This window comes from Paroedura picta, chromosome 5 (genome assembly GCF_049243985.1).
Source record: "Paroedura picta isolate Pp20150507F chromosome 5, Ppicta_v3.0, whole genome shotgun sequence".
Classification (NCBI taxonomy): domain Eukaryota; kingdom Metazoa; phylum Chordata; class Lepidosauria; order Squamata; family Gekkonidae; genus Paroedura; species Paroedura picta.
This window is the reverse complement of record NC_135373.1, coordinates 46,008,517-46,023,039: the sequence shown is the minus strand read 5'-3', so window position 1 is coordinate 46,023,039 and position 14,523 is coordinate 46,008,517. Positions and strand designations below refer to the sequence as shown.

At 42.8% G+C, this 14,523-nt stretch overlaps 1 protein-coding gene across 1 annotated transcript; it reads left to right on the top strand.

Annotated features, from left to right (window-relative positions):
* The first annotated feature begins 6,503 nt into the window (after positions 1-6,503).
* STMN1 (stathmin 1) lies at positions 6,504-13,855 on the top strand. Its single transcript, XM_077337662.1, has 5 exons — positions 6,504-6,626; positions 8,732-8,792; positions 10,829-11,001; positions 11,447-11,638; positions 12,228-13,855. The coding sequence occupies exons 2-5, from the start codon at positions 8,780-8,782 to the stop codon at positions 12,297-12,299; spliced, it is 450 nt and encodes a 149-aa protein (XP_077193777.1). The 5' UTR covers positions 6,504-6,626; positions 8,732-8,779; the 3' UTR covers positions 12,300-13,855.
* The last annotated feature ends 668 nt before the right edge of the window (positions 13,856-14,523 follow it).

The window sequence follows — 14,523 nt, the reverse complement described above, 5'->3', positions numbered from 1 at the left end:
CTGGCAAGACAGGAAACCTTGTTAGCTATCTGATGAATGAACCAAAGGAAAATTAAAGTGTAGTCCAGGATTTCTCTTCAGTTATAGTGCCCAACAGGCACACCACTGGCAATGAGAGGACACGGTTGCATATTTTCAATGCTGTGACCTCCTAAAGGAGCACTTTGCTTACCAGGTTTGGGAACTTACACATCCCTGGTTTAATCAAAACTGTGGGATAGGTGGCACTTTCACACCTGCCTTTTGCAAATCAATATCACAAATGATCATGCTTACAAAGGACGTACCACTGAAGAGGGATTCCTCATGAATTGCCTTCTATCCTGCATTTAACTATGTCATCACAGGGAGAAATGAATAATGCAAACGCTTTTGCAGAGCCTGATGGGCCTGAACTTACTTTCTGAAGATTAATTAGAGACAGGGGAATAATTAATGCTTCACCCAGCCTCTCTCGTCCATTCTATTTCAGTTTCAGAAGAGTCAAAGCAAACGCATTACTGGAACCCTTCTCCTCCTCCTCTGGGTGTTGAATATTTTATGGGTTCTCCGACATTGCATTGCTGTGCTCTAGTTGTCAAAAAAATTAATAATTAAATAAATCACATTGTCTCTGCTCTAGATCCAAGGAAAGGAAGCTGTTGTTGACACTCTTGAAATCTAATTAATGTGTTTCGTGTCAGGATCAGGAGGATCAAACCCCTTCACACATACACACACACACACACACCTCACAGCGACTTAGTTTTCAAAGAAGCCGCAGTCAGATTCATAAGGCACAGGGTGGTTATTTTGGGATTCCAAAGTCGCTTTAGATCCATGGCCCAGAAATTTCAGAAGACTCCATGAAGGGAAGGATACTGGCAAGAAGAGGTTAAACCTGAGATGACAGGAGAAGCTGCCCCATCCCCTTAATATCACATATGTTGGGAGGTTAATGGCCATGTAAAAAACCAAGGTTTATGTAAGCGATGCATGTGACAAAGGAACGGGTGTGCACCTTTATACTCACTGCATTTGGAAGAAGCTGGAGTTACATAAGCCTACTCTGAGGGACTGATAAGTCCCAGAACAGCTGCCCTACAAGCTGAGAAGCAAAGAAATGCTTTGTTTCTTCAGCCATCATGGCTCAGATGAAGAACAGAAGCCTGCATGTGGAAAGAGGAACTGTTTTAAAACAGTTTAGCTACAATCTGGCACAGGGGCAGGATGGTTATTACACAGGGATGTGGGGCACACCATTCAGGGTTGGTTGTCTTCCCACACTTCCCAGACATTTCAGCCATTCCTGGACTGTACCACTTCTGCTTGCATGTGAGGAATTATGCTTGCATGTTTCTCAGATAACAGACCCCCGGCATATTGTAGAATATTAGGGAGAGAGAGGAAGGTTTAGATCCCTGTTCCCTGATGTATGAATGCTCTTTTGTTGTTGGGATGACAAAGCAAAAGTGAAAAAGAAAATTAATGCTGGGATGAGGTTACTGACCCCAAGCATGCTTCCAAAACAGAACGAAGCAAAGGTACCCATTTCAGTCCAAATGATTCTCAGTAGCACTCGTTTCAGGGTTGTGTAAGATGCATGGATTGCCATGTCTGGGTTAGAAAATTCCTGAAGACGGGGACAGAACCTGGGGAGGGCAGGGTTTGGGGAGAGAATGACCTTGGTGGGATATAATGCCATAGAATCCCCCCTCAGAGCAGCCATTTTCTGCAGGGCAACCGATCTCTCTAGTCTGGAAATGTGACAATTCCAGGAAACCTCCTGGGCCATCCAACCAGGAGGCTGGCAAGGAAGAAAATTCAAGAGCAGGCTTCTCCTGATCATGCTGGTTTTCTACGTTTTAATGGAAGGGAACTTGCTATCACATAAATTCTCACCTGCAGTTTGAATGGTATGCCACTTTTGCCATGTCATCTATTGTTTGCAGACAGACAGTTCAACTTTATGATCACAGCATGAAAATAGCGAAGGTTTCCGATATGCTGTTTTGTGCATTTCTCCTGCATACCTTGCTCTCCCCCTTCATGGATTGATGTTGTGTGTTATCATTTCCCCCCTTTGATCTAAAATAAAAGCCTTTCTGTGCCAAGGCTTTGTTTGCTTCTCTACAAGCCGCAAAATTATCTTGCTGGACACGTCAGCTAGGCGACAATCTGTCTTTTTTCTCTCTTTCAATCAAAATAGTATTAACAACAACAGTTATCCATAATTGTTTTACAAGCATTGTTTATTTTTGAAAGTTGTGAGGACCCAATTTACTCTGTTGATTCAGTGGTCTTTAGTCCATGGGCTGGTAACCTCAGGTCAGCTGAGACAACCTACAAACTAAGCAGCCAGTTTTCAGTGCAGGACAGTGAAAGGAAATAACTCTGAAACCCCTCCCTGGGCCTGCTCTCCTCGCTATCACGGGAGTCTGTCATGTGACTTCCTCTCATGTGCTTAGAGCTCAATTGGCCCAATGCTAATGGGCTGGGTTAAAACTGGATCCCAAAGTGCAAAAGGTGGTGGTTTCAATCAATCAAAGGCTGATGGTTTCAATCACTCTTGTTTCTGTCCTCCAAGGAGCTCAAAACTGTGAACATGATTCCCCCCCCCATGCTACCCTCACAACAACCTTGCCAGGTAGGCTAGGCTGAGAGTGTTTGACCCAAGGCCACCCAAGTGCTGCATTAGGATTTGAAGCTGCGTTTTGCCAGTGCTAGATCTAGCTACTTAGATCTCTTCTGTGAACATAGTAAGCAAAAACAAGGTTTCTCTGCGGATAATTGCTGTTCTTTCCAACACTAAAGCCATCACGTCAGAAATACTACAGAGCCCATTTGGTTGTAAACAGTTGCTTGAAAAATGGCTGTTGCAGATTATTCCGTCTGCGAAATCTAAGTGTGTTTGGCTGCTGGGTGCTGTTTCCATAGAAACAGACATCGGATCGGGAAGAGAGTGAGAATAGAAACAGCCCAAGCCCTTTCGAGTAATGTGTGTTTCTATTGTTCCTTGTCACAATATTACCCTCCGTTAATATAGGAATGTAGGTGGAGAATTCGTTATTTTGAAGAGAATAAATCCAGATCCTCTTGAGAAACTCAGAGAATAGATAACTGAACCCCACAAGCTCTGAAATTAAAGACTGGGTTTCCCGATGCAAGTTTTAAACCCAGCATTGCACAAATGAAGGGGAAAAAAGGAAGTTCAGGATTAGTTAAACATTACGTTCTTCAGGGGCAGCATACACACAGTGTCATTCTGATGGTTATTTTTGCATTGCAATTTGGGTTGTGTATTTAATGCCGACAGATTTTAAACCTTTCTTTCTGCAGTGTTCCATGGCAATCAGTGACACACATCTGCCCCACGTTAGTAATTACCATTTCTGATCATTTTCCATGTTGAGACATGTAGTGGTTTCCAGGAGGCAATTTACATCTGGAAAATAACACAAGGCGACAGTCATCCTCACTTCATGGCACCTCAAGGTCATTTTGGTTCCCCACCCCAAGTTGCTATGAAGAGACACTTCTAGAGGTGGGAAATCTGTTCACAGAACTCTGTCTTCTCTAGTCCCTCGCGAGTCGAACGTGAAATGATGCTTAATTAATGCGTCTACAGCAGGAATGATTACTACTTCAGTATATTGCAAGGATAAGCAAATTATTGTATTTTTAAACAAAAAAATAACAGTTTGAGCATAATCCAGCCCAAAGTGAAGCATTTTCGGCTCATGGTGATTTGTGTGTGGAAACTGATTGGCCTGGTACTTTTATGTACACTTGGAAGAAACTCCAAGTTAGGTTCAGTGAGATTTATTCCTGGTGTGTCTACAATTGTAGCCATAAGCAGACTATTCCCATTGAAATATGAAGGCTTCGTATAATCCAAAGGGTGTTCTTTATCTGGACTGGCCACAAATAAATCCGTTGACAAGTTTTTAAAAAATACGTATTTGGGAATGGCATTTCTATGGATCTTTTGAAGCAGGGATTTTGCTCTTTGATGTGTAGATTTTTTACTTATACAAGTTAGACCAGAATATATGACAATCCATCTGAGTGGCATTCAGTTCCTAATTAGTCTTTTTATAACATCTTCCACAAAAGCATCTGCCAACAGTTTTTCTTTTAAATCAGCAAATTAATTCCAGCATCCTTCCTTAGAACTAGCTATGATTTACAGCTTCTAGCTGGGAAAGGTACTGACAGAAGGAGGCCTGTGTGCAGAAGACCTCCTGGGTGTGACTAAGTAGCTTCGTTTCCCATTGTTGCAGACACACTGCACAGACAGACACCTGCTGGAAGATAATGAGACAGAGGTTCCCTAGAGAACACTATTAATTGCACAATGGAAGTACAGTGGTGCTTTAGTGTCAAGGGGAGGGAGAAACAGTGTGCTGTTCATGATCCTTGGGAACTGTAGTTCTGTACATGGCAGTGCTCTCTATCAAATGCAAAAACTAGGATTATTAAAATTGCTTTAAATGTATCAGGTATATATGCTCTACAATTCCCAGGAGAACAGGGAAAAATATTTAACCAGAGGTAAAACCACGTTGGTCTATCAGGGCTTCTCAACCAGGGTTTCATGAAACCCTGGGGTTTCTTGATGGCCCTGGAAGGGTTCTCTGAGTGGGTGATTGTTAATATATTATATATATTAAAGTTTAACACATTATGTGTGTGTGTGTGTGTGTATGTGTATAAAATTTGTGATGTGACCATATATGGTCATGTTGACCAGCCCCAAACTCTCAAAATGGCTAATGGGCCTGGAGGGGGTGGGATGGGGAGGGGCCCTGGGTAGGCATGTACTCAGCTATGCTTCCCAACCATATTCTGCACCATCACACAACTTCTGGGGTTCCTCAAAGCTTGAAGAATGTTCCAGGGGGTTCTCACAGCAAAAATGTTGAGAAAGGCTCATCTACATAGTGTAAACAACCTTGAGTCTTATAGTACCTCTAAAGACTTGATTATAGCATCAGCCAGCTTTTTGCAAGTTGCATCTTGCACAATGGACTTCTAGTTCACAAAAGCTACAGTAAATTTGTTTCTACTACTGAGCCAGTTTTTGAAGCCACAGACATGCCCCAAATGAGAACGTTTTCTTTATTTCACTGATTTATGATAGAACGTCAAAACAATGTAGGCTTCCTATCTGAATCAAATCTCTGTTTCCAGTGTTCAAGTATTTTAAGGATTTTGTCTGCCCGTGACATTTTTTCAAAGGGCATTTTCTTCTGAGTTCCTGTGAACAAACTTAAAGTTTAGTAAAGTTGCCTCCAATAATAAGTTTTTCTTCTGCAAGTTGGTTACAATTTTTGGTCTCAGTCACTGACTAAATGATTCTGTAAGAGGGAAATATCAGGGATATAGGATGTGAGACATCTTGTACACAAATCACCTGCTCTACCACTGAACCACCACCTACTAAATGGAAGATGTCCACTTAAGTTCCATTAAGGGTTGCAGAGAGAGCTGAAACCTTCATAGCCCAAACCAAAATTGTTTCTGCCCTTTTTAAAGATGTGCAGCCAGATCCTAAACATGATTGCCTGGAAATAAATAAATCATTTCAAAGCTATATTCCATGTCAGTTGTCTTGAGATAGAAAGCTCACACTTTGAATAAATCTTTGTTGGTCTTAAAAGGTTCTATTGGAATCAAATGTAGTTGTCTTGAGAGTGGTACTAGAGTAGTACAAAACGTAGGGCTGCCAACATCCAGATATCACCTTGAGATCTCCTGGAATTACAGCTCATGTTCAGACTAGACACAGCAGTGTGCCCTGGAGAAAATGGCTGTTTTGCTGGGTTGACTCTATTGTACCATATCTCATTGAAGTCTCTCCCCAACCCCACCCTGCAATCTCCAGGAATTTCCGAACCCAGAGTTGGCAAGTCAGACTGGGCTGTAAATTCCATCGGACTTATTCTGATGAATGCAAGGGCTGCAAGCTTGATCTTCTGTTTACATTGGAAGCAGAACTCAGAGACACTTAACTCGGAGCAAACTTGCTTATGACCGGGCTGTCCATTCGCTCGTGGATAGGATCTACTGTATTGTTGGGGCTGACTTTCGGGCAGACTTTGAAGGGCGACGGGCATGGACGGTATGAAGGGGAGGCCTCATTAGAGAGGAATGAGGAAGACATACCGGGGGGGGGGGGTAGGGAGGGTTTCTGCATTCACGACAGGCAGAGACCGAGACAGCAGAGGGAAACAAAGGGACTCTCGTAATGCTCATTGCAAACGGCACTGCGACCCCAGGGATGCGCAGCGGCACCTGGAAAAGCATGCTTAAGGCAGACTTGCAGCCTGCCCCAAAGTTCCTGGCCCACCCTCCACTCGAGACCCGTGGAAACTCCATCCACCCCATTCTCTTTGTTACGACACGCACCTATTAACCCAGCCACGCTCCTGTCGGACTACATTTCCCATCATGCCTCAAGGGTGGCGACGAAAGATGGGGAGGGGGAGACTCACCCCCCCCGCTGCGTGGCACGTGCCGCCTTTTCTCGGCCAAGAGTGGGCGGGGCCAAGGCGTGGTCACGTGCCTTTGTTTGGCGCTTTTGTGCAGCAGGCAGGGCAGTTGGGCGCCGAGTCCGTGTGTGGCGGTGGCAGTGACGGGAGCAGGTGGGTCCGTGGCTTGCGAGAAAGAGAGAGAGCAGCAAGAAGAGCGTGTTGGATCCCGCCACCGACACTTCTCCCTGGGTTTGCGCTGGTTTGGAAGAGCGGGTGGGAGAGGTGGGCGCGGAGACGGGAGGGGCTCCGGGTTGGAGGGGGGGGCTTGCCTCCGCTGGAGCCGCTTTGTCCGGTGTTGGGGGCGGAGAGGGGCTCTGAGGAGACCGGGGACAAAGGGGCTGGGAGCGCGTGCAGCTCTCCTGCCGCGCAGCTATTGTTCCCTTTTCTTCGAGCGAGCGGCGTCCGCTCCGGAGACGGCACCTCCCCTGCCTTTCCTCTCAGCCCCGACTCGACCTTGTTCGCTTTTCTCCCCCCTTCCCCATGGCCATTGTTCGTGGGAAGGGGCGGGGCCGTCTCTGGCCGCGCGTGCCGAGGCGGAGGGATTAAAGGGGCGAGACGCGGTCTGCTCAGGGAGGGGATTAGGGGAGCTCTTTTTTATATAGACTAAGGGAGCGGGGTGGAGGCGGGAGAGGAGAGACGCGGGGAGGTTTTTGTTATTGCTCGGCAAGACTTTGTATTGGCGCGGAGGAGAAGCGTGGCTGACCAGACAGAAAAGAAAAAATAAAAGACAGCTGAGGGAGGGGGGCCGTGGCGGGTCCCGCCGAGCAGCAGGTGCCCGGATGTTACCGTTAGACCGGCCCCTCCTCCTCCACCTCAGGGGGGGGAGACGAAGCGCGCGCGCGCTCTCGGGCAGTTTGAATTCGGTGCGATTCTAGAACGGCGCGTGGGGTGGGCGTGGCTTCGGGGTGGGAGCAGCCCTTCTTTTGCGTCGCTGCTGGTGATTGGCTGGTCGCCTTACTGCTTGGCACCACCCCCGTATTTTGTTGTATATTACATGACTTGGGGTGCGGTTTTTGCCCCCTCCCCCATGGGCGTTTCTCAGTGGTTGGTTTGTCCGCGGTCTGCATCAGCCCCCGCTCTTTCCACCTATTGTCTGTTCTCCGCCCAAAAGGCTTGCTCGTGGAGTGAATGTGCAATTTTATTTTTAACGCCTTGCATTAAAAGTCTTGTGTGCATTTAGCGTTGAAAAAGCAAAGTCCAGGTTCAGGTTCGGCCGTAGAATCCCCAGTTTTTCGCCTCTTACGGTACCGAACCACTCTTTGTACTTACAGCCTCCGCCTAGGTAGTGGAGAACAATAGCGTTTGCTGCTGTTTTAAACCTGCTGATCTATAGGAGGTGTGTCTTTCTCTAAGGCTTCCTAGGGAGGGCATTCGTGAATCTAAAAGGTCTGTAATGGTTGTTCATAGGTTCCGATTACTGTTAATAGAAAAGGGACAAGACAAAGCATATCTTGGTGGAAATTTCCTAGTTGTGATTCAAGCTCTCAAGTGCCAGTGTCTTATTTTTAAGTACTACCTTTTGTATCTAGTAGGGAAAAAATGTAAACTAGGTCCCCAGGAAACCAACACCCCAAAGATTTTGGCAGCACTGGTTGCATTTTATTGGAATAGCGTGCAAGTCAAACCAGAGTGTTTTTCTTCGAGTACGTGTGGTTTTTCTTAGGTTCCTGCTTTGTTCTTGAAGTATGGGCATAGAGTGGTTGTTATGTTGTGCCCGGAAATCAATATGTTGCTGAGTACCTGATGCATATTTACTCACAATTCATATTTTCAACAACATGAAAAAATTTTCCCATTTCATACTGCTTTTGGCTCTAGGTACTAATTAACCATATACATCCCACTGCACAACAAAAATCAGTATTGCTTGTGTAATCAGGGTGAATAGGTATAGATGATGACATTTCTTAAAGCCCAATTACAATCAGGATCAGGTGGGAATTCACTTATAACCTAAGGTCGTTTAGTTTGTAATATGTTAATTTGAAGGTAGTCTGGTTTCTGTGTCTTCCAAAGGTAAAAGATATACAACTGAGTATATGCAGAACATTATGCAATCATGCTGTTTGAGTGGCTTCAATTGCTTAACATTTAAAATACCCTTGATTTCTTGGTGCACATTGGTGTATGTAAAGAAAATACTTGAACAAGGTCTAATAGTATTACTTGGTATATTGCTTCATTTACCTAATATTGTATTTCAATTTTTTTTTTAGTGCCTGCTTACTGGAGTTTCTGCACCACATTCTTTTGAAGTCTTAAACATGGCGTCATCTGGTAAGTATTGTTATCAGTGGTCTACTGAAAATGGTACCCCGATCATAAGAGTGCTTATAGATCCTTGTTAGATACATTCTTGCATATTTTGTTATATTTTATAATTGCTTGTAAAGATTTCTAAAATATGATAGATTAGATAGGTAGAAAGAAAGATAGAAAGATAAGATAAGAGTGCCTATCTGTCATCTGTCTGTCCACCATAGGAAAGCTCAGATGGGTCCTACACTTGAATTATAAAAAAGCTATTGGTTAAATCATTTTGATTGTCTGATGTATAATTGCAGATTAAATCTGCAATTCCCTTGTGACAAATGTGAATAATTACTTAGGCTTTGGTTCTAAAAAAAGAAAGCCTTTTAGTTTAAAGAATTAATAAAGAAATTTTGAATCTATGGAGAAAAAAGTTTTTAGAAAACTGAAGCCCATGCAATGTGTATTCTTTTGTCAAAGTTAGTTATTTTACCTAAGATGCATAATTTATAACTAATTCATGCTGTTTAATATACTTAAGGAATTTGAATGTAAAGGAATTAATTCAGTTATTATATTTGTATGCTGCCGCTCCAAGGTCTGCTGTCTCGTGACAGCTAACAATAACAAAAACATACAATAATAGAAAACCATACAAATACAGTTGTATAGGACCCCCACCCCCCACCCATCCCCCTATTCTGCTAACTCCTCCAAGTCTCTGGGGCTGATGTTACAGGTGAGAGACTCCAACCTCAGTAAGTTGAGATCTTCTGTAAGCTGACTTTAATCAAAAGCCTGGTGAAAGAGTTCAGTCTTACAGGCCCTGCAGAACTGAGAGGGCCCTTAGCTCTTCTAAGAACTCATTCCACCAGGCAGGGGCCAGGGCTGAGAAGGCCCTGGTTGAGGCCAGGCAACTTGCTGTGTGCCAGGGATCACCAGACAAAGTGCTCTACCGGGGGAGGACACATAGAAAGAGGGACAGTCCCTCAAGTACACTGGGCCCAGACCATATAGGGCTAATCCTGCGTTGAGCAGGGGGTTGGACTAGATGGCCTGTATGGCCCCTTCCAACTCTATGATTCTATGATATATGGCCTTAAAGGTTAATACCATTACCTTGAACCTGATCTGGTACTCAACTGGCAACCAATGCAGATGCCCCAGCACTGGCTGGATATGGGCTCTCCATGATGTTCTGAGGAAACTAGCAGCTGCATTTTGTACAAGCTGTAGTTTCCAGGTCAAGACCAAGAGAAGGCCCACGTAGAGAGAGCTACAGAAGTCCAGTCTGGAGGTGGCCATTGCTGTGGCCAGGTGTTCCGGAGACAGACATAGCACTAGAAGCCTTGCCAAATGCCACCTGGGCTACTCTAGTGACAACCACCATTGTAAGGGAGGCATCAAGAATGATGCACAAATTCCTGATAGAGTGTAAGGTCTTCAATTGCACTCTGTCCAGGTTGGGCAAGTGTGCTTCCTGATCTGGCCCTTTACTACCAAACCACAGGGCCTCCATCTTGGAGGGGTTGAGTTTCAGACGGTTTTGCTTGATTCATATTGCCACTGATTGCAAAGAACTGGAGAATTTGAAAGTTTGTAAGTTTTCTACAAGTAGAATTGCAAATATAATAGTATTTGACACGTGTGTTTATTTTTGCCATCTGCAGGGTAGGAGAAAAACTGCATTTTTAAATATGAAGATACAAATTATCTTTTCAATAGGATTATTGATATATTAAAATACCAAATGGGGGTAATTTCTTATATATACTAAATCATTTCATGATTGGATATTTGGGTGCATCAGTTTACTTCACCATCACATAATTGAAACTGGGTTTCTTGAGGAATGCAGGAAAATCAAGATTTGTACTTGGAATTATGTCAATTCTCTAGACCTCTTGCCATACCAAGGCCTGCATAAAGAAGCCATGGCTAATAACTATAGCCTTGGAGTTCAGCTTACTTTATTCAGCTTGAGAGGCTGTCTTAATCACAACTGATTTCGTTAGCATGATAGGGTTTGGAAAATTAACTGTTGCTGACAACTTCTGTTTTAGACATGCAAGTGAAAGAACTGGAAAAACGTGCTTCTGGCCAAGCATTTGAATTGATACTTGGTCCTCCTTCAAAAGATGCAGTTCCAGAGTTTCCCCTTTCACCTCCAAAGAAGAAAGATCTCTCGCTGGAGGAAATTCAAAGGAAACTAGAAGCTGCGGAAGAAAGGCGCAAGGTAAATGCACGTACCCTTAGACTTAATGATTGTTGGTGAGCATCTGTGTCAATGTAAACTTACAGCTGCAGCCAATTAAGAGCTGAGCACATATAAAAATTTATATCTCAAGTTGTTTTTCTTGTCAAACATTGAAGGACTGACTATATATTGCAAATAAAATAACTGCAGTTCCACCTGGATTGTTCTGGTTATAAGCATTTGCTCAGAACATAGAACAAGATCTCCAAATTATATTAAACATTATGAAAGGCTAAAAATGGTGGGTGAAGATTTTCTTACAAGGAAAGTTGTGCAGGGTAAATCTTCTGCCCTTGTTGAAACAAACTGGCTATTAGTAGGCTGAGGTTACTGTGAGTGACTCAAATTCATCCTTAACACAGCCAACCACTGTAATTACATACAGACTTCTCTCAACTGAACATGGTATGGATCTGTATTCTAGTCCCACGAAGCTGAGGTATTGAAACAACTGGCCGAGAAACGAGAGCACGAGAAAGAGGTGCTGCAGAAGGCGATTGAAGAGAATAACAACTTCAGCAAAATGGCAGAGGAAAAGCTGACCCATAAAATGGAAGCTAACAAAGAGAACAGAGAAGCGCAAATGGCTGCCAAACTGGAGCGCTTGAGAGAGAAAGTAAGTTGCAGTTCAAGCATCCCATAGAAAGTGCAGTGTGAATTTGGACCACCAGTAATACTTACATTTGGCAATTGAGCAAAGTACGCTATCATATGCATAGAATTTTTTAAGTGCTTGATAGAAAAGTACAAATCCATGCACTATGAGCTAAACACTTATCCTGAATTAGACCCTTGATCAGCCCTCCCAAATTTTGAGGGAAATCCTTCATTGCATTGTACCTCATCTTTTTAAAACTGTTGCTGAGCCCTTAAGTTGCAGTTTTCTAGAACACAGTAGGATCTGTTTTGATGCTACTATTGTAGCAGCATCTCTTTAAACTAGGTGATGCTTGAGCACACTAGCATTGGCCTAGGATGGAAACTTGGCCCATAAGCAGGTGAGTGCAAATCTGCATGGGTGGATCGCCGTCAAAGCCTTTAGGACATACACTGCACATGTAGTGAATTTACAATTGTAGGAATCCAGTCCTGTAAATATAACACAAAACCCATGCTTTGTGAACTAAGACTCTTGAAGGTGCTCTCATTTTAATTAATTTCTGTTGTAACAATCTGATTTTGCTGTCTTTTGTTTACTTGATCAGGATAAGCATATTGAAGAAGTACGGAAGAACAAAGAAGGAGGGAAAGAAGGTGGTGAGAATGAAAGCGACTGACTTCATCCTGGAAATTGACTTTCTCCCCTTTGTTGAAATATCCAAAGACTGTATTGGCCAGTGTTTTTGTTAAGTTCCTAGAAAACTGATGTAGAGCTGTATAATTAGACCCAACTGTACATTTGCTTTGGGGAACGAGAGGGGAGCTTTTCATGTTCACTCTTTCTAAACTGTTGTCTTTCCAGTGCAGCTATCTTGTTGCATTTCTTCTATTCCAGTGCATTTTGTTCCTGGATTGATGGCTAGTGCTGTATTCGACATATTTGTGAACAGAATATGTAGTGTAATGTTCATGCTTGAATCTGTTACACTTCAGAATCTATCAGTCTTACAAATATTGCTGTAACCAAGTGACTTAAATAAAGCTGCACAGTGCTATTATCACAGGTGACTGTTTCTGAGGCTAGCATGACACATACTAAATATGCAATTCAAGCATAGCCATGGCTAAAATATATTGCTGTAATACTGGAATTGAATGCCTGCAAACAAAGTTCCTGTTTAGTGGCTAGGGACACTCCACAGTAGCCTATTTTGTTGTTTAGAGTTGTGCCTATTGTCCCAATTCTACAATAAGACCTTTGTCTTACACCTCAGCAGTTGTCAGCTGCTGTTTTGCTGAAACGATTCAGAACCACCTCCCTTGATAGACATGCTTGAAATTCCAACAAATAACTCCTTATTAACATGCAGCTGATCTGACCTTGAAACTAGATGCTTGTTAACTTTCATTTGCAATGTTAAGGTTGTCCTTACTGTAAGCTGCAAGTCAGTGTTGAAAATAGGACCCTAGTATCAAGTGTGGGTAGCAAAATCAGGCATGGGTGAAGGAGCAGGCTTATATATTCCATGACTGTTAGAGACTGTTAGAACAGATTGGTTTTCTGGTTAAAGCAATATTGCAGTTCAGTTTAGCTACTGAAGTAATTGGTGCTACCCTGATAATTGCATTTTTGAGTTCCTTGGCAGAGCTGTGTAAGTACAAATAAAGACTTTCTGGAGGCCTGTAGATCAACCACTATTTTACAATTCCTTTGTAAAATAAATAGGATAAGGGTGAGGATGGTGTTCTACTGGTATTCTAACTTTTGGATGGATGTGGCAAAATGAAAGTAATTTTATATGCAGCCTAAGCCGCTTGCCCTTATATTGGTTTGGTTGCTAAATAGCTCCATCGTGTGGCCTAAGGGGTAGTTATACATCCCCAGACAAACAGAACAATATTGAACTGTCAAGTTATGAAGGGGCTAGCAACTTTGGAAGTCTTAGAATGAGTTTGTAATTTCTTAAAGGTCTGGGTTTTTCATTAATACAGGAAATTACTGGCAGCTGTGGTTGTAGTAATCATTTTACCTTGATATGAAGGTTACTTTTAACTTGAGAGCTTCCCCACCCTCTGGCTGTTGCAGTGTTCGTTAAAATAGTATGACTGGTGCTAGGTTCTTTCAGTTTGTTGGTAGTAAAAATGTGAAACTACTTCCTGTACATGGCTGTGTATGCTTGACCTTGTTCATTACATCAACATATTAAAAATACAACTGTATTCATTTCTGTAACTGAGACTGTGTCAGCCAACAATAAATACACTTAAGTGGGATGGTTCTCCTTGCTGACTTTAGCAAGTGTGGTTGGAAACATCTGGCAGTGCTGAAAATGAAGGAGATGGAATGAGTTGGCTTGCATCTTGAAGTAATGTAGTCAGCTGAGAAGTGGGTTACTCGCGTTAAAACTTCTAGTCTTTAAACTCATGATGGAGATATGCTTAGGCTTTATTGTGCTCTTTTATGAATATCAGCTGTAATTAAAAATCAACATCCTGTTTCACTTTTACCCTCATTAGATGTCTTGCTTCTCTGGTACCAAACTAGCAGGTTGGAAATGGGCCAACTGATGTACCACAATTAAATTTTTCTGGGGAATGGAGGGAAGAAGAGATTGAAAATGCTAATTTTCATGTAGCTATTTATTTCAAAATGTAATTGTTGCTCACACGTTTATGAAGACGGTTGGGTTTTTTTAGTGCATGTCAAGTACTACATCACTCACATTAATTGCTATATTGGAATTTTTTGATATTTTAACAGCAAAACAAAGAACATACTATCAGGGGCTAACATGTGTTGTGGTCAAGCCATCAATTACAGCACCTGAATTAACTATAACACAGCATAGTAAATGAAGAGGTTTGGGTGAGCTGTTACTGGAGCATCAATATTTAGTAATA

Excerpts from the sequence above, each read along its gene's own strand:
- STMN1 (XM_077337662.1), top strand. Across the intron at positions 11,002-11,446 it reads CTGCGGAAGAAAGGCGCAAG|TCCCACGAAGCTGAGGTATT; the intron begins GTAAATGCACGT and ends TCTGTATTCTAG. Across the intron at positions 11,639-12,227 it reads TGGAGCGCTTGAGAGAGAAA|GATAAGCATATTGAAGAAGT; the intron begins GTAAGTTGCAGT and ends TTACTTGATCAG.